The sequence below is a fragment of the Vespa velutina genome, chromosome 2 (assembly GCF_912470025.1).
Source record: "Vespa velutina chromosome 2, iVesVel2.1, whole genome shotgun sequence".
Classification (NCBI taxonomy): domain Eukaryota; kingdom Metazoa; phylum Arthropoda; class Insecta; order Hymenoptera; family Vespidae; genus Vespa; species Vespa velutina.
In genome coordinates, this window is record NC_062189.1 from 4,057,592 (window position 1) to 4,078,607 (window position 21,016).

At 32.1% G+C, this 21,016-nt stretch overlaps 3 protein-coding genes and 1 long non-coding RNA gene across 12 annotated transcripts; 3 read left to right on the forward strand and 1 right to left on the reverse strand.

Moving 5' to 3' along the window:
• The first annotated feature begins 196 nt into the window (after positions 1-196).
• LOC124957893 (sodium-dependent neutral amino acid transporter B(0)AT3) lies at positions 197-8,495 on the forward strand. 2 transcript variants are annotated; one of them, XM_047515389.1, is made up of 15 exons: positions 197-256; positions 1,579-1,879; positions 2,031-2,226; positions 2,528-2,643; positions 2,764-2,871; positions 2,940-3,023; positions 3,132-3,293; positions 3,439-3,549; positions 3,630-3,831; positions 3,922-4,124; positions 4,202-4,403; positions 4,503-4,662; positions 4,740-5,003; positions 5,086-5,281; positions 5,452-8,495. In XM_047515389.1, exons 2-14 carry the CDS (start codon positions 1,694-1,696, stop codon positions 5,279-5,281), a joined length of 2,190 nt encoding a protein of 729 aa, XP_047371345.1. In that variant the 5' UTR covers positions 197-256; positions 1,579-1,693; the 3' UTR covers positions 5,452-8,495. The 2 variants fall into 2 exon arrangements, with proteins under 2 accessions (XP_047371345.1, XP_047371344.1); XM_047515388.1 differs by lacking the exon at positions 197-256 and adding an exon at positions 276-774 and having other exon boundaries at positions 5,086-8,495.
• A 404-nt stretch (positions 8,496-8,899) lies between these two features.
• Positions 8,900-13,314, forward strand: LOC124957895 (protein arginine N-methyltransferase 7). 3 transcript variants are annotated; one of them, XM_047515392.1, is made up of 11 exons: positions 8,936-8,978; positions 9,372-9,550; positions 9,635-9,784; positions 9,879-10,100; positions 10,184-10,422; positions 10,486-10,615; positions 10,692-10,918; positions 11,040-11,595; positions 11,655-11,815; positions 11,896-12,171; positions 12,291-13,314. In XM_047515392.1, exons 2-10 carry the CDS (start codon positions 9,377-9,379, stop codon positions 12,161-12,163), a joined length of 2,127 nt encoding a protein of 708 aa, XP_047371348.1. In that variant the 5' UTR covers positions 8,936-8,978; positions 9,372-9,376; the 3' UTR covers positions 12,164-12,171; positions 12,291-13,314. The 3 variants fall into 3 exon arrangements, with proteins under 3 accessions (XP_047371347.1, XP_047371348.1, XP_047371346.1); XM_047515391.1 differs by having other exon boundaries at positions 8,900-9,550; XM_047515390.1 differs by lacking the exons at positions 8,936-8,978; positions 12,291-13,314 and having other exon boundaries at positions 9,385-9,550; positions 11,896-12,217.
• On the reverse strand, positions 10,920-13,670 carry LOC124957896 (tRNA-uridine aminocarboxypropyltransferase 2). Of its 4 annotated transcripts, XR_007103765.1 has the most exons (7): positions 13,478-13,670; positions 13,051-13,212; positions 12,811-12,991; positions 12,535-12,737; positions 11,695-12,413; positions 11,317-11,605; positions 10,920-11,235 (listed from the first exon to the last, which is right to left on the reverse strand). XR_007103765.1 is itself a non-coding variant. In XM_047515394.1 (5 exons), the coding sequence occupies exons 1-5, from the start codon at positions 13,561-13,563 to the stop codon at positions 12,287-12,289; spliced, it is 759 nt and encodes a 252-aa protein (XP_047371350.1). In that variant the 5' UTR covers positions 13,564-13,670; the 3' UTR covers positions 10,920-12,286. The 4 variants fall into 4 exon arrangements, 1 of the variants encoding a protein (XP_047371350.1); XR_007103764.1 differs by having other exon boundaries at positions 11,317-12,413; XR_007103766.1 differs by having other exon boundaries at positions 11,317-12,413; positions 13,482-13,645.
• Positions 13,390-20,923, forward strand: LOC124957897. Of its 3 annotated transcripts, XR_007103769.1 has the most exons (5): positions 13,390-14,239; positions 14,487-14,620; positions 14,910-15,186; positions 15,329-15,675; positions 17,083-20,923. It is a non-coding gene; the product is annotated as an uncharacterized LOC124957897 (long non-coding RNA). The 3 variants fall into 3 exon arrangements; XR_007103767.1 differs by having other exon boundaries at positions 15,329-20,923; XR_007103768.1 differs by having other exon boundaries at positions 14,910-15,038; positions 15,329-20,923.
• Positions 20,924-21,016: the final 93 nt, after the last annotated feature.

The window sequence follows — 21,016 nt, forward strand, 5'->3', positions numbered from 1 at the left end:
TTTTAGAATTTTGTCGATAAGCTCAATGAAAGGGTGTCACGTTCTCTAATGATCGACCAATCAGCTTACGGATATGAATTAGACATATTTTTGATCGAAATGTCTTTCGGAAGCGTCGGGGCGCCGGCGCCTGCTATTGATTCCGGTGTATATCGTAATTTCAAAAGTTACCATCGTGGTAGAGGGTGCCACAGTAGCCAACTTCTCCTTGTACTGGAAGGAGACCCTCGCGCTTTTCTTCGTTTCACCCTAACAGGTCAGTGGTGAGCTTGCGACGATACTTTTCGTCGGAATACCGATTGATCCATTTTTTTTTTTACATTGATCATTTGTTTTCGCAACATGAGAGTATATTCCTTCGTTAAATATTTTAAAGCAATGTATTATAGTGAGAACACTTTTCAATAGAACAAAGGCATGATTTTATCGAATGAAAAATTTATAGAGTCGTAGACAGACCGGTTAAAAAGGATTAAAATCAATGAAACATAGTAAATGTAAATGTGAAACAATTTACTGATTGCTTCTTACATTAGTGACGTCAGCGGTGTACCGATACTAAAACTTGTATCACCTGTAAAGGATTGGCGCCTCGGAAATTGCGAGCGGTTTACCGAAAATTTTATTTCTTTCAAAAATGTCACATAAACATATGTTCGCGCAAAGAGCAATAGTTCTACGATCCATATTCTGATTATTTGATAAGCATTTATTTGATATATTTCAACTTTTAAGTTAAAAGTTCGCTCTTCTCCATACGAGTGTCAACATATGGTATGTTGAAAATTAAATAATGTTTCTAAACGTTTCTGTTAATACAAATTTTATTGTCATTCTTTGATTTATTTTTACGCCTTATCGTGATTTATTATATATAATATATAATATATATATATATATATATATATATATATATATATATATATATATACATAAATGTAGAAAGTTCAAAATTAAATAAAACAAAAATTTAATCGTACAGTATTATTTCGTATTTTTTTAACGAAAAATGTGATAACTTTTCTTTGATAGTATCTACACAAAAGAACCTGTCAGTAATTTTCATTAGTAAGACGTAACATATATATATATATATATGTGATATATGTGTTTTCTTCGCTTTGTAATAATACATATATATATATATATATGTATGTATGTATGTATGTATATATATATATATATATATATATATATATATATATATATATATGTATATAATGCTTTAGGGGATATCTTATTAATCTTTCATGTTTGCGTCGCTTGACAAGAATGAAATTCAAAAAATAGCTTCGTATATTTCACACATTGATATAATTAATAATATTTCTATAATTTTAGAATCGAATAAAATTTAGCAAATAGAATTATTGAATTTGATTAGTCCATTAATAATTTCTCGCAAGAATTTGTGCATTTTTATAAATTGAAATAAAATTCTAGCATAAAAAAGAAGTAAGAAAAAAAAAAAGTAAAGCATAATATCATATACATTTTTTTTTTTCACAAAAATTAAATAAAAAATCATATACATTATTTTGATCAATCAAAATATTTTAATTAATCTTTTCATGATAGGATGGAGTACATAGATATACATGGAATATCCGATTGATCCTCATAATAAACAATAACTCTAAAGGGATAATAGGATATATCGAAAGAAATCAAAGAAGACTGAAGAGAATAAAAAATGGCAAACACGGCGCATTTAGTCCGTCGTCAAAGTTCCCGAGATTTAAAGCCACAAAAGAGCGTCGATAAATTGGAAATGAAAGAGATGAGGGGTAGATTAGTCGTGGACAATCGTAAAAATATTACCAGTGTCAATTACGGAGCTACGAACGCAGCCTTTGATGATTCCAGTCCAAATAAAAAGGTACATAAATTTCCTTTATCTAATTTACGAATATTTTATCGCATTTAAATATATATTTAACGCATATTAATTAATATTTTATGCATACTAAACATATATATGTTAATTCTTTTACATTATACATACTCGCTATTCGATCCATTAATTATAGAGTAAACCGATGAACGAAGGTGAAAGTAGTAAATTAGGGAGTAACGAAGGTAAAGGAATTTTTCGACCAGAAGCTGGCGAGGATGAACGTGAAAATTGGGATAGCAAGCTCACGTTTCTTTTGGCTACTGTCGGTTATGCCGTTGGCCTTGGAAATGTATGGAGATTTCCTTATTTGGCACAAAAAAATGGTGGAGGTACGTTCATCGAATAATTTCATATTATCATTATATTGTATCGATTTTAATAGGAAATATACAGATAGAACATTTATATTTATATCTCTTTTCTCGAAGAAAATTTTATACAACGAGGACAAGTGTTTCAATTAGCTATGATCTAGGTCATATCGAGAGGCATATATTTTATATGAATATTTATTAGAGAAACGTGGTAGTATTTAACATCATGTATATATATATATATATATATATATATATATATATATATATGTTCAATGAATATAATAAATATTTTAACCGATTTATTTATTTATAGGAGCATTTCTGATACCCTATTTTGTTATGCTGGCGATCGAGGGTATTCCTATATTTTACCTTGAATTGGCTATCGGCCAAAGATTAAGAAAAGGAGCCATCGGTGTTTGGAATCAGGTGATTTTAAAATATAATATAATATTTACTCGAACATTCAACAGGTGTCAAAAGAAATTCTATTCATTTGGTAATATTATTTATTTGACATAAGTTGACTTATACGAGTTTTTTATTAAGGTTTCGCCATACATGGGTGGTATAGGTGTTAGCAGTGCTGTCGTATCTTTTAACGTGGCCCTTTATTACAATACTATTATCGCTTGGTGCCTCTTCTATTTTGTCCAGGTAAGTCACGATGTTATTTCGCATTTTGTTTGCGTTTTTAAATCAAACAAAATCATTTCTTTTTAAAGAGTTTTCAATCACAATTACCATGGGCCGAATGTCCGAATAGATATTTTCAAAATGGATCTTATGCACCGGAACTAGAATGTTTGGTAAGTATCACGCGTATCTATCGAAGAAATCACAGATTTCTATGAAGTCTGTGGGTATAATTTTTATAGGAATGAGAAAATTAGATCCTAATATATGTCAATCTATAGCAAAGTAGCCCAACTCAATATTTTTGGTATCGGACGACTCTGATGATCTCTAAAGATATTAATACTCCGGAAGTATTTAATTGGAAGATTGCACTGGCTCTAGTTATTGCTTGGATTTTGGTTTATATGTGTATGATCAAGGGAATCGCATCGTCAGGCAAGGTATTCGATTAAAATCTATTGATTCACTTTATACAATATGTATATATATATATATATATATATATATATATATATATATATATAATTCGTTTATATATATTATCAAGTAAACTCGTTTTACTTATCTGTTTGTTGTGTTTAACAGGTCGTTTACGTGACCGCTACTTTTCCATATATCGTGTTAATTATTTTCTTCTTCCGAGGCGTCACTTTACCGGGAATGTCAGATGGATTACGGCATCTTTTTACACCAAAGGTACATTAAAATATACTATAACTTTTGATAATATCGACATGTTAGAAAATGATAATGAAATTTTTATCCATTTTTGTCAGTGGTGGACACTTACAGATCCAGTAGTATGGTTGGAAGCTGGTACTCAAATATTCTTTTCTCTTGGCTTGGCATTTGGAGGTTTGATAGCCTTTTCTTCCTATAATCCAGTAAATAATAATTGTTATCGTGACGCGATCATGGTTAGCTTTACGAATTGCTTCACATCTATGTTCGCCGGAATTGTTGTTTTCTCGATTATAGGTAATAATTAAATGAAGTTTATATGAATGATCGATAAACGTATCACAAATGTACGTTTGTACAATATACGTTTTCCTATTGTAATAACAGGATTTAAAGCGACTATGGTTTACGAGGAATGTTTGACAGAACGAAATACATTGTTAATTAATATTTTCGGTACCGAAGACAAAATACCCGATGTCATACCCGATGCAAATACGTTACTTAATGTTACTACCGGAAATGGTTCTTTGGACAATTTAATTATGCCAAAATTGCCGGTATGCGATCTGGAAAAGGAATTAGATAATGTGAGTATTATATTTATTTATTTCAAATATTATATTCTGTCCTGTCACGTATCTATACGTTATATTTCTTTATACAGTCAGCATCAGGTACTGGTTTAGCATTTATCATCTTCACAGAAGCCATTAATCAATTCCCTGGTGCCCAATTTTGGTCGATTTTATTTTTCTTAATGTTATTTACCTTGGGTATCGATTCTCAATTTGGTACATTAGAAGGCGTCGTTACGAGTATTGTTGATTTGAAGCTTTTTCCCAATTTACGAAAAGAAATCTTAACAGGTTCGTTGTATTGTTAAAAATGACGTACGATCAGCGTAAGATATCATTATTAATGAAATAATATTTTGAAGCGATTTAACATTTTTCAATCTTTATCAGGTGCAATTTGTTTGGTGTGTTGTATAATTTCAATGGCTTTCGCTCATGGTGCTGGCAGCTATGTCTTCGTACTTTTTGACAATTTCAGTGGAAACTTTCCTTTATTGATCATCGCATTCTTCGAATGCATTGGAGTATCTTATGTGTATGGATTAAAAAGGTACCTATATTAATCAGTTATTACAAATCGATTGTTATATTATAATAAGGATAATAAAGATAATTCATTGCGCTTAGATTTGCCGATGACATAGAGTTAATGACGGGTAATCGTCCTGGACTTTATTGGTTGATTTGTTGGAAATATCTCAGTCCTTTGGCGATGTTAAGTATCTTGATTGCTTCATTCGTCGAAATTATTATGGAAGGGAGTGGTTATCCAGCATGGGTATCAAGTTTAGGTACAACGGAAAAACACGAATGGCCAATATGGGCACTCATCCTTATTGGTATTCTTATTCTTGCATCCGTTCTTTGGATACCTGCAGTTGCTATTTGCAGGTAATATTTAATATCTACGATGTATCTCAATTAATTATCTTCTAAAATTTGATTGATTGTTTATTCGACTTGTATATTATAGATGTTTTGGTATTCTCATAATTGATGACAATGAAAAAGCCTGGTTCCCAGCAGCAGATTTGAAAGAATTTCATGGAATCGTACCCCATGAAGTTACTGCTGCTGAAACTTTATTATTCTGCATAAGAACCGATGGTACAGAAGGACTATGTTGTCCAACAGGTGGTCCTAGCGATGATGACGAGGATCTCTCCTAGGAATGGTCTTATTTATTCTATATTGATATTCGTTTAATTGCTTTTTAACTCGAGAAACAGATGTTTCTTTTAAAGAAATAATTGACATAATCAGTATTTACGTTTGATTGATTCAATGATATCAGAGTCTTTATTGATTTATTTTCATTATTAATCGTGTTTAATTATAGGATTCATCGAGTCAATTAATCTGAAAATAATATGAATTCTTGGATTACGTGAGATATAACATTTATCCGATATATGAAAATTGATGAGGATTTATGAGGACATTATTATATTGTTACTGTTTTTCGTGATTTTAAACAACATCATGTGTCAATATTAGTCAAGAGAAATACTGAAATCTGTTCAAAGTTTTGGAAGTTTACAAACATATTAGATATTAGGTAAGGAAATATACAGTACTAATATTACTAGAAGCTAAAAATGGATACAAATCGTCGTTTTGCTGTATTCGTAAACATATACAGATAAATGAATGAAAATTTGAATTTCATGAGAAAATATCGCGACTGTATTTTTCGTACGTCGAATGTATTGCTATTACGCTTAGCATTGTCTTCGACGTGTAACTTTCTATTTACATATTAGGAAAATAACGTATTATATTCGAAATGCGATGCAATTTATAAGTTTTTTTTTTTTAATATTTTACTCTCTCATACTCATATTTATTATTGCTTGTATCAAACAATGTCTATTAATGACACAGTATTCTATATTCTAAATTATCGATAAAAACTTGTTAAATACTATAATATTTTCATGTGTTTCTGTCTGACAAACGTCAATACTTTCATATACTAAAGTTGCTTTATATTTTTTAAAAGCATCGTATTTCGAAAAAAGAACGTTCGAAATTAATCGAAAATACAGATGCTAGTGGGAAAAAACATAAACATATTAGTATGTACTGATCTGTCGTTTTTAGAGAATCCATTATATATTTAAATATATTAAAAAAGGTAAACCCCGGAAATTTGTGGCATATCGACAATAAGAATACATCTTATCAATAATATCAGCGATTGCACTTTTATTGTTTAGCAATTGCAATTAATGTGAGATTTAAGATTAGAATAGGAGCCGTCCATTCAATAAGTCAGAAATGGGACGTCTCCCAAGTTTTATTTCTTCGTTTTTTCTTTTTGTTTTCATAAAATTTTAAAAAACGCTACTTAGCCGATTCTTTATTCTGCCTGTCCCGACTATTTCTAGTAAATTTTTATATAAAGTTTTAACGATACTATTTAACGTTCTCATATTAAGGAAATATTAATCTTGTTAAATGTGTGAAGTAAGTTTTATTATTCGTATATCAGATAAAAAAATTTACATGTTCTCATATTATAAGGAGAGGAAAATCAAAAGGTACAAATTACTGTCGTTTACTTTTGAAACGATGGTTAGAATTATCTACGTTCTTCAATGATCGCGATACGTGCTTACTCTGAGTTTATAATAAAAACACGATATAATAAACTTATCGTTTATAATAAAAGATAAGGAAAAGTTTCATTAATATTAAGTCTGGATGGCAGAAAGAATTGATCGGCAGAATTGGTAGCTTTATCGCGTTGAAAGTATATCAATAGTGATAGAAATGAAAATGGAAACAACTGGCATATCGTGATGATACATATAAATCTGCTCTATGTACTTATGATAAAATTTATTCATTATTTTAACGTAATTCGTCAGTCGTAATTTTAAGGCTTAAGGACAATACAAAATTATGTAAATGCCTCGTTTCGAGGGATTTATAATGACAATAACAAAATTCAATCGAATTATAATCGATGAAAATGTGACGACAATACATAAACATAACGTGACATTAACGTCAAAATAATTTTGACCGTAGTTTCGTTACGTATGTTGCATGTTATTTTTAATACAATATTCAATATTAGAAATGTTAAAAATATAAAGACTGTTCCAATTGAGATTATATAGAGCGAAAAAGAAACATATAGCAACGATTTCTTTTTTTTTCTTTTCCTTTTTTTTTTTTTTTTTTTTTTTTTTATTAATCAAGATAGAGAAAAAACTCATTGAGATTAATTATTTTAGCATGTTTTTTTAATTATTATATTAAGAAACAAAAGAGAAAGCTATATGCTATAGGCTATTGAGTAAAACAATTAGTTAATCAATGCACGTGCAATCTTTTTCAGATAATAGAACAAAATTAATAGAGTTTGTTATAACACGAAATATATATATATATATATATATATATATATATATATATAATTAATAGAAAATTTACATTTATTATGATTGTGTTTTCCTTCATACAATGTATTCTAAAATAGCTCATGTTTGCTTTATTACTAAGGTGCTAAACTATAATATAAGGACGATTAAATAAAAATTAATAACAATAATTCTATATATACATACGTATAGTTATTAACATATACTTGTTAAGAGATCCATAAGAATCTGTTGATTGCTTTGACAATAATTCCGTTGCCTTGAATGGTATAGCAATTTACGTATATACATATATATTTATATTGAGTTTATTCTGATTGATATAATGTAAATAGTTATTGATATTGGCTATAAGAATTTTATCGACAATATATCGACGCATGAACATCTTTAAAAAGAAAAGATTCATGTCCCTGAAATTCTAATCATGATATATGTATTTATATCGAATTTTTTCTTCATACTATTTATGTATTTGTTAGATTAGAGAATACAATATCAATCATATATTTGCACTAAACGTACAAATATTACGGACAATAAAACGTCTCATATCGTTTTAATTTCTCATATCATTAACAATAGGAAAATATGTTATGGAAAGATCGATAAATAAAAATGAGATTACGTATATGAAATCATATCATGTTTTACGAATGAATATGATAAAAAAAAATTTTACGAATTAAAATATGTTTAATTTCTTATCTTAAATGTATACGTTCTCGATTATTATTTTGAAGAAAACACATTCTACTGTAATCCATGTATCTGTAAAATTTCAATTAAGCGTGAAATTAAGCGTGAAATTAAGGATGAAATTAAGCACGAAATAAAGTGACTGTAAATTAGTTTATTGTGCTACGAAGCATTTATATCATAATTGATATCGTGTGATTGAAATTTTATTATTGATATATTATACGAGATACGATTAATATAAGACGTAGCTTGTGCAATAATTAATAGGATATATTATTAAAGCGGATGGTAGTTATCATTATGATAAATATAATAAATATATATATATATATTAATTATATATATATATATATATAATTATTATATATATATATATAATAAATAAATAGAAGAATATATATATATATATATATATGAGCACATATGTATGAACATACGTGTGTGTGTGTATATATATATATATATATAAACACATAACTTACACGTTAATATTGGATATACGTAAAATTGTACATATATATATTGTTGTCAGTTAAATGTTGAAATAAATACCGTGCCGATAAAATATCGTTCTACTTTTTTAAATGACTATAAATGTAACAGAGAACTTCCTTAACAACTGATGGTTAGACTTGTTTTTAGTTCACAAACACGACACCTCGTTCAATTTCTCTTCTAGTCAGTTTTAGTCTTTTGTGGACGAAATGAGTGAAAACCTCGTGTGAGTCGTTGTGGTTATGATTTTATCAAGAACTGTTTATATTTTTACGATGTATACAAACTTTAAATTTTTTATAATATTATGAATTATTTATATCAGCTATTTAGAATTTCTTTTATACTTTCAAACAAGCATATCTTTATGTTCCAAACATAGTATAAATTTGTATAATTTAAATATTATTCTTCTTGATATAATTTTTTTTTTTTTTAAATAAAATAGTATATCGAATAGACTGAGGATTTTTTTTAAAATATTTTTTTTTTTTTTTAGTTCTGATATTAAATAATTAATTACAATTCCTCATAGAATTATAATTTAATACATAATTCACATTTGTTAAATTGTTTTTATTTGCCTGTTCAAACTTTTGTTCAACAATCAAACAAATTTTTATTTATTTAATTAATAATAGTGATCATATAAGTTAATAGTAGTTCGAAGATTATATGTTTAGATCATTATCTATACGCTGTATAACTATTCGTAATATGAGTATATTTACTCAATGTTTAAATCCCATTACGGGTACTGCAACTTGGGAAGAGAAAGATCAAGATTATGATTATCATCAAGAAGTGGCAAGATCGGCATTTGCTGATATGTTGCACGATCATGAAAGAGTTGGTATTCCAAATATAAATATTAAAATTTGATATAAGATGATAAAAAAAAAAAAAAAATAATTTCTTTTTTTGTTGATATAGAATCAAAAGTATTATATTGCTCTTGAGGCTGCCATTAAAAACAAACATGATGCTGGACAAGAAGCTAATGTACTTGATATAGGTACTGGTACAGGTTTGTTGTCTATGATGGCAGCAAAATGTGGAGCAGATAGTATAACAGCATGCGAGGTATTTTATTATATATTATATGTTTAAATAAGAAATTATTATTCTTGAAATATTGTAAAATATCTATGATGTTTAATTTTTTTCTAATTTTTAGGCATTCAGTCCAATGGCTATGTGTGCTGTAACGATTATAAAAGAAAATGGCTTTGCTGATAAAATAAAATTAATACATAAACGTTCCACGGAAATGACAGTGGGTAAAAATGGTGATATGCCAAAAAGAGCAAATATTTTGGTGACAGAAGTATTCGATACCGAACTTATTGGAGAAGGAGCATTATCCACCTTTCATCATGCTCATGAAACATTACTTGAAGTACTATTAACAATTGTTTTTTTTTTTTTAAATTAATAAATATTTCATTTACTTACATATATTTACAAATAATTTTCTTCTAGAAAGATAGTATAGTAATACCAAATAGTGGTACTATGTGGGCACAAGTTGTTGAAAGCAAGTCCGTTTGTGCATGGAATAGAATAGAATCGATCAGTGATACTGAGACACAAAAAATTCTTATAAATGCTCCATTATGTATAAAATCATGTTCTGGGGCTGCAGCTGTACACGATATTCAATTGTCACGTCTTCCTCGTGACGAATTCAAACCATTATTACCACCACAGCCTATGTTTAGGTAAAAATATATATTTGTCTGCATTTGTGTTTATATAAAATATTTATATAATTTGTATTTTAGATTTGACTGGTCTGGAAATACACCTTTGAAATATAATGATAGGATGTGTTTAGACGTTTCACCAATTGACAGTGGTACCGCTCATGCAATCTTCTTGTGGTGGGATTTAAATATGGATACAGAAAAGAAGGTAGTAATTATAATAATATATATTATTTAAAATAATTATATTATAAATAAGATTCTTGCTAATAGATATTTCATAGGTTTTGTTAAGCTGCGCACCTGTATGGGAACATCCTGAGATTAAAAAGTTGCCACATAATAATGTAAATTTTAATGAATTAGCAGATGTAATACCATGGAGAGATCATTGGATGCAAACTATTTATTATCTTCCATCAGAAGTACAAATAAGTGTTAATAACAATGTTAGCCTTGTTGGTTATCATGACGAATATTCTTTTTGGTTTGATATAAAAAATGGTCCAATGTAAGGTTTATTTTTTTTTTTATTGCAATTTTTTTTCCATCTTGTTATACATACTTTCTATATTATCCATTATTTTACTTCTTATTATACTTCTAACGTTTTAACTCTGTTTAATTTTTAGAATAGATATACCGAATTATGATAGACCAATATGTAGTTGCTGTACACACATTGCTTACTCCAGAACACGTATAGGTCAATTAAATGACAAAGAACGGAATAACAAATATATAGAAGCATTGTCTAAGAAGGTTAAACCAAATACTACTTGTCTTTGTTTCTCAGATGGATGTTTCTTAGGCTTAGCTGCTGCACAACTAGGTGCAAAAAAAGTATATATATTAGAAACAAATTTTTTGTCTCAAAAAACTATTGAAATGTTTATAAAGACAAATAACCTTGAAGACAAAATAGAAATTATAAGTACGGATAAGTTGCCACCAGCTAGTATGATAGATTTAATTTTTGGTGAGCCATATTTCATCAGTTCTATTGTACCATGGGAAAATCTTCGTTTTTGGTATCTTGCTTCACAATATTCATCACAAGTTCAAAAATTACCTATAGCAGCTACAATAAAAGCTGTTGCTGTTGAATTTAAAGATCTACATAAAATCCGAGCACCTCTTGGTGTGTGTGAAGGTTTTGATTTATCTAGTTTTGATAAGCTTGTTCAGGTAAGGCACTCTGTTATAAAAGTTCAAAATGTCTTATTAATTTTTATAAAATTTCATAGGAATCCAGTGACAAAAGTGATAGTCCTGTAGATGCACAACCTCTTTGGGAATATCCAGCTCGAGCTTTGACATTGCCTTTCACTGTTAAAACATTTGACCTATCTACAAATGTTCATGATCAAAAACGTATTCAAATATCGGATGACGTTCCTATTTTGCAGTAAGACTTTTGTTAATATATGTATATTTAAGATATTATTTTTGATGAATTTTTTCTAAATTAATTTTTTTTATATTTAGGAGTGGCTTATGCAATGGAGTTGCATTGTGGGTGGATTGGCAATTAGATTCTGAGATAAGTGTATCTTGTGGCCCCACTCAAGAAATAGTACCTGGTAAAAGAATATCATGGGACAGATTTACTAGGCAAGGTGTACATATCTTTCGAAACATTAAGAATGTTTCATGTACAGACATATTGTCGTGGTCCTTTGTTTTTGTACCACAACATGGAACTGTGGAGTTTCAATTTAAGATAAATACAAGAAAAGAAAATAAGAATGATTAACATTAATGGTGATTATCTTAACTGAAAATATTAAATAAAAAAAAATAAATGTTACTTTATACTATTTTTATACTCATTCGTTGTAAAAACTTATTTTAATAATTTATTTTATGCATTACTCTGCTAGGATTCCTCCGGTAACATTCGCAATTGTTTAGCTAATCGTCTGCCTATAAGTTTAGGGTAAGTCTTCTGCTTGATTAAAAACTCTTTACTCTGATGTGTTACTGCCCCATTTTCAAGTTGAAATCTAAAATGCATTTTATTTTATAATTATACTGCAATATATTATAGTAAAGTATAATATATAATATACAAAAATACAGAGATTGATGAAAAAAAAAAAAAAAAAAAAAAAAAACATTAATTACCTGCAGAGGTAATGTAAAGGCCCAAGCATAATATTTCTTAACTGTTGATTTCCTTCTAAAATTGAAAGTGCCAATGCACCTGTTTCAAGAGTGGATAAGCACCCTTCGGTTGGTTGTGTTCGAATGACATACTCGCTTGCTGGTACTCCTACTAGTTTATAGGCTCGAAGTAAATATAATGCTGGACTTGCATGATATATGGCCTATAGCGTAAATTTTATTTTGCACATTTGTTCTAACATTTTTATGCACATATAATGTTAGGTAATATTATACCTTTGCCTGTGGCCAAGTACCATCCAATAATACTAAATTATATGGTCTTTGTCCATTTGTACCTACTGGATCCAATTTATTCAGAGCCATAGCACCGGGTGATGGATACAATAAAATTGTATCTTTGTCATTTAAAATTTCTGCTAAACCTTCGTGTTTAGGCAACGGAAATTTTTTCCCTCTATAAATTGAAATATCAATTTCAATTTGTGTTTCTTTACTTTACAATTATTATCCTACCTAAAAGTCATACACTTTCCATCTTCTAAACCAAGTGCTAGCATAGGAGCTGTACGTAAACAACGTTTTACTTCTGCTGGATGCTGTAAAATGATAATCCTAGATTCAGGACGTAATCGTTGTTTTGGAAGTCCAGGACACCAACATACTGCTACCGGTCTTCTATAGGAAAAAAATATAATGATTAATAAAACTGAATTTTTTAATGATCTCTTTTATAGCTACAGAATTTTTTCAATAATATTGGTTAAAATACTTCAATGTAAAAACATATATATATATATATATATATATATATATATATATATATATATATATATATATAACCTAACCTAATATGATAATTTAATTATGAATATAATATATATAAAAAAAAAAAATACAATCGAGTCACAAACATAACCTAAGAATTTACAAAATGACATACTTGCATTGTATACATTTGTCTCTTGCTTCAGGAGGATCTGCAGATATCTTTGATAACTCTTCCCATACAATATCTTCGTTTGTCATGACAAAAATTTGTAGATTTTTACAAATAAATTAATATTTAACAGCTGCGTACGCATAATAGCACGTATTGCACGAGTACCAACTAATGTGGCTATTGGAAGTTACTATTACTATAGATAGATATATTTCGAGATTACTTCGATATATTTATCGTTTTGAAAAGATCATTTTTAAAAGTATCTTGTATTTATTAAAAAATTTATTAATTATTCAAATCACATAATTTCCTTTTTTAGATACGTACGTACCAGTAGACACGTATATATTATCGATAAGAACAAAAAAAGAAAAAAAAGAAGTGATCGATTTCACATAGGTTTTTCTTTTCTTTTCTTTTCTTCGTAAATAAATGGAAAAAATTTGATTTCGAGTTAATAATTCAATGAATTATCGATTAACGATAAATGAAATTAATAATGAATGAATCGATATAATATTTGAAGGAAATGTGGATTTTTATTTTCGAGAACGTTCTAAACCGCGATAGTGGCAAAGGTTCGAGATGATGAAGAGAATACGAAGGAGGTAGAAAATAAAAAGGTGAAAAAGAAAATCGGATAGTGAGGCGAGAGGAGGTATCGGAAGGAGAGCTACAGTGCCTACATAGCAAAAAAGGAATGACGCCGGTATTTTTAATGGGAAGCCGAAGGCGAGTTGAATAGAACGAGCTTTTGGGGTGGGTACCGACACTCAGTTTCTTTGATCAATAATGAAACTTTTCTCTGTCTCTCTCTTTCTCCCGTTCTTTCCTATCCACCTCCCTTGGTTGCCATCCACCCTCCTCTCTTGTAACCCTGCTTTTCCTTTCTCTGTCTGTCTTTCTTTCTTTCTTTCTTTCTTTCTTTCTTTCTTTCTGTCTTTCTTTCTTTCTCTGCTTCCATCGTTCTCTATCTTATCTTATACATTTTTAACCCTTATTTCAGTCCCTCGCGAGGACGTCGTACGCCTCTACAAGGGTTCAAAGCGAGAGCCAAGTTTTAACAAGCCTCAGGCTTCGTGCCCCTGGCCCCTGGATGTCTCCTTTAAATAATCCACCGGACGATCCATTCGTACGAAGGTAGCGTTTCTCTGCGAAAGGCTTAATAGTCTTCAACCTTCTAAAGTAGCCTAGAGTGGTTTCAAAGAATTTCGAATCTTCGACTACAAATATACTGAGGTTCTATCAAGGCCGTCATCTTTCATGGAATTCTTTTTTTTTTTTTTCTTTCTTTCTTTCTTTTCTCTTTTTTTTTTGTTCTCTTTCAAGACATCGTAGGTTAAGTCAGAAATTTGTATTTTAAAAGATATACATTATCGAGATCACGAAGTATTACGGCACTTTATAACGCATTAAATTCTTCTTTTAGGATCGTTCAAGCACCATTGAAAAATTTTTTCGATGTCCGTCTCAATTATCAAGATAAAATTTCTTTGGTAAAAGTTATGCGGACGATTCTCCAAAAAATTTTATCACCGTCCTTTAAGAAAAATTCCAGGTAATTTATAATTCATTGAGAATAATCTTTGAAATGACAGCTTCATCATTATCCTTCCGAGGTCAAATTTTCTTGTCCTTCTGTGAATGCACTGACGAAGAATCTACTTCGCTTTATATTCGTTCATCCGTACATTCAATGAAGAAAAGTAAGATTTTATTTTTTATGTTTTTTTATTTATTTATTTATTTTTTATTTTCTTTTCCTTTCTTTCTTTTTTTTTCTTTTTTTTTTTTTTTTTTTTTTTTTTTTAGTGCCTGACCTATCATAGACATAATTTTTATTTGTAGAATTACAGACAAAGTCCTTGCATAGATATCTCGTTCTTTCTCGTAACGTCCTCCATTCGTGTCTCTCGCCTCTTTACAAAGAAAGAGAGGAGGTCGTTCTTTTTACTTGGGGGAATCGTGAAAGTCAAGAGAAGATTCGAGTGTGTAGGATATAGTGAGGAACGAGGGAACACGATTTATTAGAGAAAGACAAGGAAAGGAGGAATAAAACGAAAAGAGGGAAGAAAAAGAGGATGGACCGCACAAAGAAAAAAACGCAGGCGGGAGGCCGAGGTGTACATGGAGAAAAAAAGAGAGAGAAAGATAAAGAGAGAGAGAGAGAGAGAGAGAGAGAGAGAGAGAGAGAGGTGCGGAATAATGCTTAACAAGCCGACTTGAAAGGACGGCCGCCATGTTGAGTCAATACTTGAAAGTCTTTGCTCATTAAGAATATTTTACATCTGGCTCCTCCGGCAGCACCGCCGAGTCTCTAATTCCTCTTTCCCTTCCACTGTTCGTTCCGAAGCCGCGCTCGCTTCGCTCATCTTCGAAGAGAGAAGAAGCTTTCTTTTGCTTTCTCTTTCTCTGTCCCCTTTGCCCTCACTCCCGTCTTTACGTTCGAGGTCCGTCCCCCTGGTGCCTGGTTGCATACCGGGGGTGGTTGGACCCTCGAAGATGGAAGTTATTTACGCGCCACTCGGAACACCCTCCACCATCGCGAACTTTCTCTCTCTCTCTCTCTCTCTCTCTCTCTCCCTCTCCCTCTTTTTCTCTTTTTCTCCTGGTTTCCCTTCGCATAACCCCTCTCATCGGTTGCCATCCCCTCTGTTGCCGTCACTGCCGGCGGCCTTGGCTGGCCATCATGTCCGCCATTGCCTTCCTTTTCTGACCCTTTAAGAACGACGGAAAGAATTCCTTCGACTTCACCAACGGGCCAACCCTCCGTCCGCCCTTTGCAGTCTTTCTCTCTTTTCCTCTCTCATTCTCTCCCTTTTTCTTCCTCCTTTCGTTCTCCTACCATCGCGTAATCACCGTTCCATTTCGCGGCGTTTTTCCTAATTCCTACCCAATTCCGCTTTTAGCATTTCAATTTATGCCCGCGGACCGATCCGTCGGACGTGTCTACCCTCCGGTAACGACGGATTATTATCGAAGACGTACCGCTTCGAATGGAAATTTACTTGGAAATCGGGAAGAGGGATGAAATTGTTCTTTTACGCGTTCGATAGAAAAATCGGTATCGGCGTTGTTATTGTTCTTTTAACTTTCTTTCCATGGATAATAATTTATTCGATCTCGAGATATAAACATAATCGCATTTACTTATATACATAGGTATAAGTACTCTACAGTTCTATTGAAGAATTTTTTATCTCTCTCTCTCTTTCTCTCTCTCTTTTTTGTTATAATTTCGTTTGCTTGTCACGTTGCCGTTAGATCGGCTCACAAAACGATAAGACTGTCGTTACCCCTCGTTGCGTATAGGGGTATGGTTATAAAAATAAGTCACGTGTGCACATCGGTACTGCGTTTCTCGCGTTTCTCAATTGTATCAACTTTAACCCTTTCATTGTTTCGCTTTTTTTCTATCGATCCTTTCTTGGCATTTCACCGGCTCCATTCGTAAACCCTTTCTCGCGCGTTTCGTGTTAGGAACGGGCGAGGAGATTCGAAGTTTGTCCGTGCGAACAATCGCGTGCACGAACGGTATGTTAGCGTACATAATAAGCTGTGCAGAAAGCGAGCAAACGAGAATGAGAAAGAAAAAGAGTGAGAGAGAGAGAGAGAGAGAGAGAGAGAGAGAGAGAGAGACAGAATGAAACAAAAACTGGTCTCGCGAGGTAAAACAATAGGGGGTTCCTTCGGAAGGGCAGACAGAGAGAAAGAGAGAGAAGAGTACCGTACAACCCCGTAGAGTCGTAGAGCTATGGCACGACGTGTGTGAAATTCAAGAACCTGTAGCGCGAAGAAGAACAAAACGTTGCTGCCAGCTGCACGGTGCATACGTTATTAATGTGTCGTTTTGTCCTTCCTCATCGACATCTTTACTCGAGAAAGAAAGAAATAGAAAGAGAGAAAGAGAGAGTACCAAAGATCATAATTCCAATGAGACGGTGTAACGCGTTAATATACCGAGACTCTTCGCCTCCTTCTTTTCGGCCGAGTCTCTTTACCCCACATTTTCTTTGGTACCTTTCATTCCCTATCCTTTCTCACTCTTCTTTCTCTTCTTCCCCATCGACCGAGAAACAGGTTCCTCTTTATTCGGCCCGCTTATTATGCAACTTATTGTTTTCGCCGAGACACAAGGGTCTCTCCGAGTGGTCCTGAATCAGGCGAAAAAAAAACGAGTCTTCGAGTGACTCGTTCTACGGCTTTGCGTTCTCATACTTTCATTTCTCATAACGAATTATCATAGCGTTAGATTTTTGTCATTTCGACGGACCGCTCTTTTTTAACCGGTAGATGACATTGTGATATTTGGATTAGAAAGGATCCTTTACGAAGGATATATAGAGGAGTAGATAAAAGATTTTTTATTGTATAGACTTAAAGATCATATTCCATGCAAGATGTCTCTTTTGAAATTTTTTACTTTTCTCAAATGCTTCTCCGACAATATTCCCATGGATCGATTAAGATGATAAATGTGACATTTCTTTTTTCTGTTTTTTTTTTTTTTTTCTTTTTTTAACAACCAATTATCTAATGATCGTATAAGATTCCTTGATTCATTGCTGGAATGATGCAACGCCAATGGACGGCAGATGTCCAGAAGCAAACGAAAAAGATTTTCTTTTTCTTTTTTACTTTTTTTTTCTTTTTTTTTTTTTTTTTTAGCAAGAACTCCCGTGGACCCGTCCAGGTGTCCATTGTGGGTCCGAGCTACGATTCTCAACCCTTAATCCTTAACCCTTTGGCCGCACGCATCCGCCTGCAGACGCCCATTTACCGATTCTGAAACAATACCGACCGGACCGCACCCCGGATGCGCACGTTTATTAAGTAATGTCCCCCTTTGCTTTTCGTTTCGCAGCTGGCCGAGCAAAAAAAGCACTGTTGCTTTTGTCTATCGTTTCTCGCGGTCCAACGATGCTTTCCTAACGATTTCTAATTCAATCGTTAGGAAAGTCGTAAGATCGAATGTCCGCGACATCGAACGTTGAGATTTTTCTGTTACCTAATTAAAAGGCCGAACGATTTTTATTGTCTTTCTAAGATATCGACAAATATGTTTCCAGGCACACGTCACGACAATTCATTCAATAATATAATAAAATTATTTTATTTTAAATATCATATAGTCGGTGATCTTTTCTGTGTGAATGTTTAAAAAATTTTTATATATTATAACAAGAAATTGGCTCAATTAAATTTAATATACTTATGATTGAATAGAATCAGACGGATTGATGAAAAACATTTTACAATCATGATTATGATTCTATATATTTAATATTACATTGTAACGATAAATTACTCGTAATATCAGATAGCTAAGATAAACTTCAAAAAACTTATTGATTTTAAAAATCATAAAAATGAAGTGAGTGTAATTATTGTGTATAGAAAAAAATCAATTAATACAAACGTAACAATTATACGTGAAAATGAAAGACTCATAATAATCGTCATTATTTCTATTGATTTAATATAATTGATCTTCGTTTTTTCGTTGACATCATCATCATCTCCTATTATTTATATCTTCAAGTATGGTGCACTATATGAAAATTATTTTGTAAAATCGATTTCTCGAATTACCGATAATATTTAAGCAACGTACGTCGTACGATTCAAAGACGAGTCACAAGGGGTTAAGCGAAACCTGACCAGATCCGTGGCTCACCCCACTACGTGGCCGGCAAAAGGGTGGCCCTTGGCACTAGAACCCGTCCTTCGTTCATGCAAAATGCAAGAGGCCAGTTTCGAAACGGCCGGCCATCAAATATCCACGCTGTTACTATTTCCGAATAAAAATTCTTTCGCGATGTGTCCGAATGATTTCTGTTTGTCACGTTAAATTTGATATAATGTTTTTTCCGAGAAATTTCCGTTCGAAGTGACGATACGGGAAAAATATTGATCGTGATCGATGTGACAGAATCACGAATGATGTTACAATGTTTAGATCGAAAAATCATAAAAACTAATTGAAATCGAAAGTGTCATTAAAAATTAAAAGGAGAGATGATAGTGTAGCCGGATTGACTTGTTTTCAAAATGTTAAGCTTTTTCAGAGTGACAATTGAAAATACGATTGTGGAATTGCATGTTTTTAGATTATTATACATGTAGTATTTGATTATAAATTTTTGTGATAGTATAGTGAAAGATAGACGAAAAAAGAAATGTTATAATGATATCTAATATCGAGTAAATATAATATTATAACAGTTGGTAGAGCGAACAAATATGTATAAGTTGAAATTCATTTCGAAGATTATAATTTTGGGAAATTTAATCATTTTTCATCATTTTGATTTAATTCCATTAACGACAGATTTTTCTCAACGCATCGCCTTGAAAGGTTGACCTTAATCTCAGGAGGATCAATTAGTCACTGATTAATCCTCGCGCAGCATTCTCTCGTCCGTTTCCTCTTCGATTGTCTGTGAAATTATCGCACGTAATTCAGTTCTCGTAATGGTCTGGACGGGTTTCCACTCCGTCAACTTTTATAAAGTTGCCGACTTCTCTCGTTTGTGCGTAATTACTATTAATTAAGTAAAGATACAATTAAAATCTTTTCAACTCAATTCGTACGATCGAACGATGTATTATTATAATCATTATTATTATTATTTTTTTTTGTTCTTTTCTTTTTCTTATTTTTTTTTTCAAATTGATTCAGCGTAAAGCTTTATCACATAATTAATAATTACTTAATTATCAATATAAAAATGTATCCATTAAGACGCATTGGAAATCAGATACGAATATTTCAAGAATTGTAATAAAAATGTGTAAAATAAGAGGAGGGGGTGAACTTAGCGAAAGAGGGTGTGGTTGCTTAAAATGTCGGACCTTAGAGTACGTGCGACCATATTCCGCTTGCCTGCTCCCTTCGTAAAGTTGATGGTGGAGGAGGTAAACCCCACCCACCCCTTTGTATGTAGAAGGTACGGAGCCATTGATTTTGAATATGTAATCCGAGGCATTTTATTATTCCATCGTACTTTGATCGGGGTAGGGGTTTGGTGTTCCTCCGCCGCATCGGACGGGGGGTGGTTCGATCACCATACTACCGCCATCGACCTTCGTTTCTCGTCCGTGAACAGAGAGTGGGGTGAGCAAGCGAGCAAGCAAGCGGGAAAGAGAAAGATAGATAGATAGATAGATAGATAGATAGATAGAGAGAGAGAGAAAGAGAGAGAGAGAGAAAGAGAGAGAGAAAAAGAGAAAAAGAGAGAGGGAGAGAGAGAACAGAGTTGATTCTCCTCGGCAACTACCACCGTCGGAACCGACGCCACCACTACCACCACCACTACCACCCTCCAGTTCTTGACGCGTGATTGAATATTTTTTCGCTGTGCGCGATTGGTTCGTCGTAGTCGTGGCAGGCAGAACGAACGAGTCTAGAGGGGTAGTACAGCGTGACGGAGGAGAAGAAGGAGGAGGAGGAAGTGGAGGTGGAGGTGGAGGTGGGTGGGGTGGGGTTTGGAGCCACCTGTCAAGCAAAAGAATCGCCATGGTAACCAGGAAACC

Bases quoted from the DNA above. Each gene is read 5' to 3' on its own strand.
- LOC124957893 (XM_047515389.1), top strand. From the start codon at position 1,694: ATGGCAAACACGGCGCATTTAGTCCGTCGTCAAAGTTCCCGAGATTTA. The intron at 1,880-2,030 runs GTACATAAATTT...CATTAATTATAG, and splicing joins ATTCCAGTCCAAATAAAAAG to AGTAAACCGATGAACGAAGG. The intron at 3,832-3,921 runs GTAATAATTAAA...TTGTAATAACAG, and splicing joins TGTTGTTTTCTCGATTATAG to GATTTAAAGCGACTATGGTT.
- LOC124957895 (XM_047515391.1), top strand. From the start codon at position 9,377: ATGTTTAGATCATTATCTATACGCTGTATAACTATTCGTAATATGAGT. The intron at 9,785-9,878 runs GTATTTTATTAT...TCTAATTTTTAG, and splicing joins ATAGTATAACAGCATGCGAG to GCATTCAGTCCAATGGCTAT. The intron at 11,596-11,654 runs GTAAGGCACTCT...AAAATTTCATAG, and splicing joins GTTTTGATAAGCTTGTTCAG to GAATCCAGTGACAAAAGTGA.
- LOC124957896 (XM_047515394.1), bottom strand. From the start codon at position 13,563: ATGACAAACGAAGATATTGTATGGGAAGAGTTATCAAAGATATCTGCA. The intron at 12,992-13,050 runs GTAGGATAATAA...TTCAATTTATAG, and splicing joins GGAAAGTGTATGACTTTTAG to AGGGAAAAAATTTCCGTTGC. The intron at 12,738-12,810 runs GTATAATATTAC...TTTACGCTATAG, and splicing joins GTACTTGGCCACAGGCAAAG to GCCATATATCATGCAAGTCC.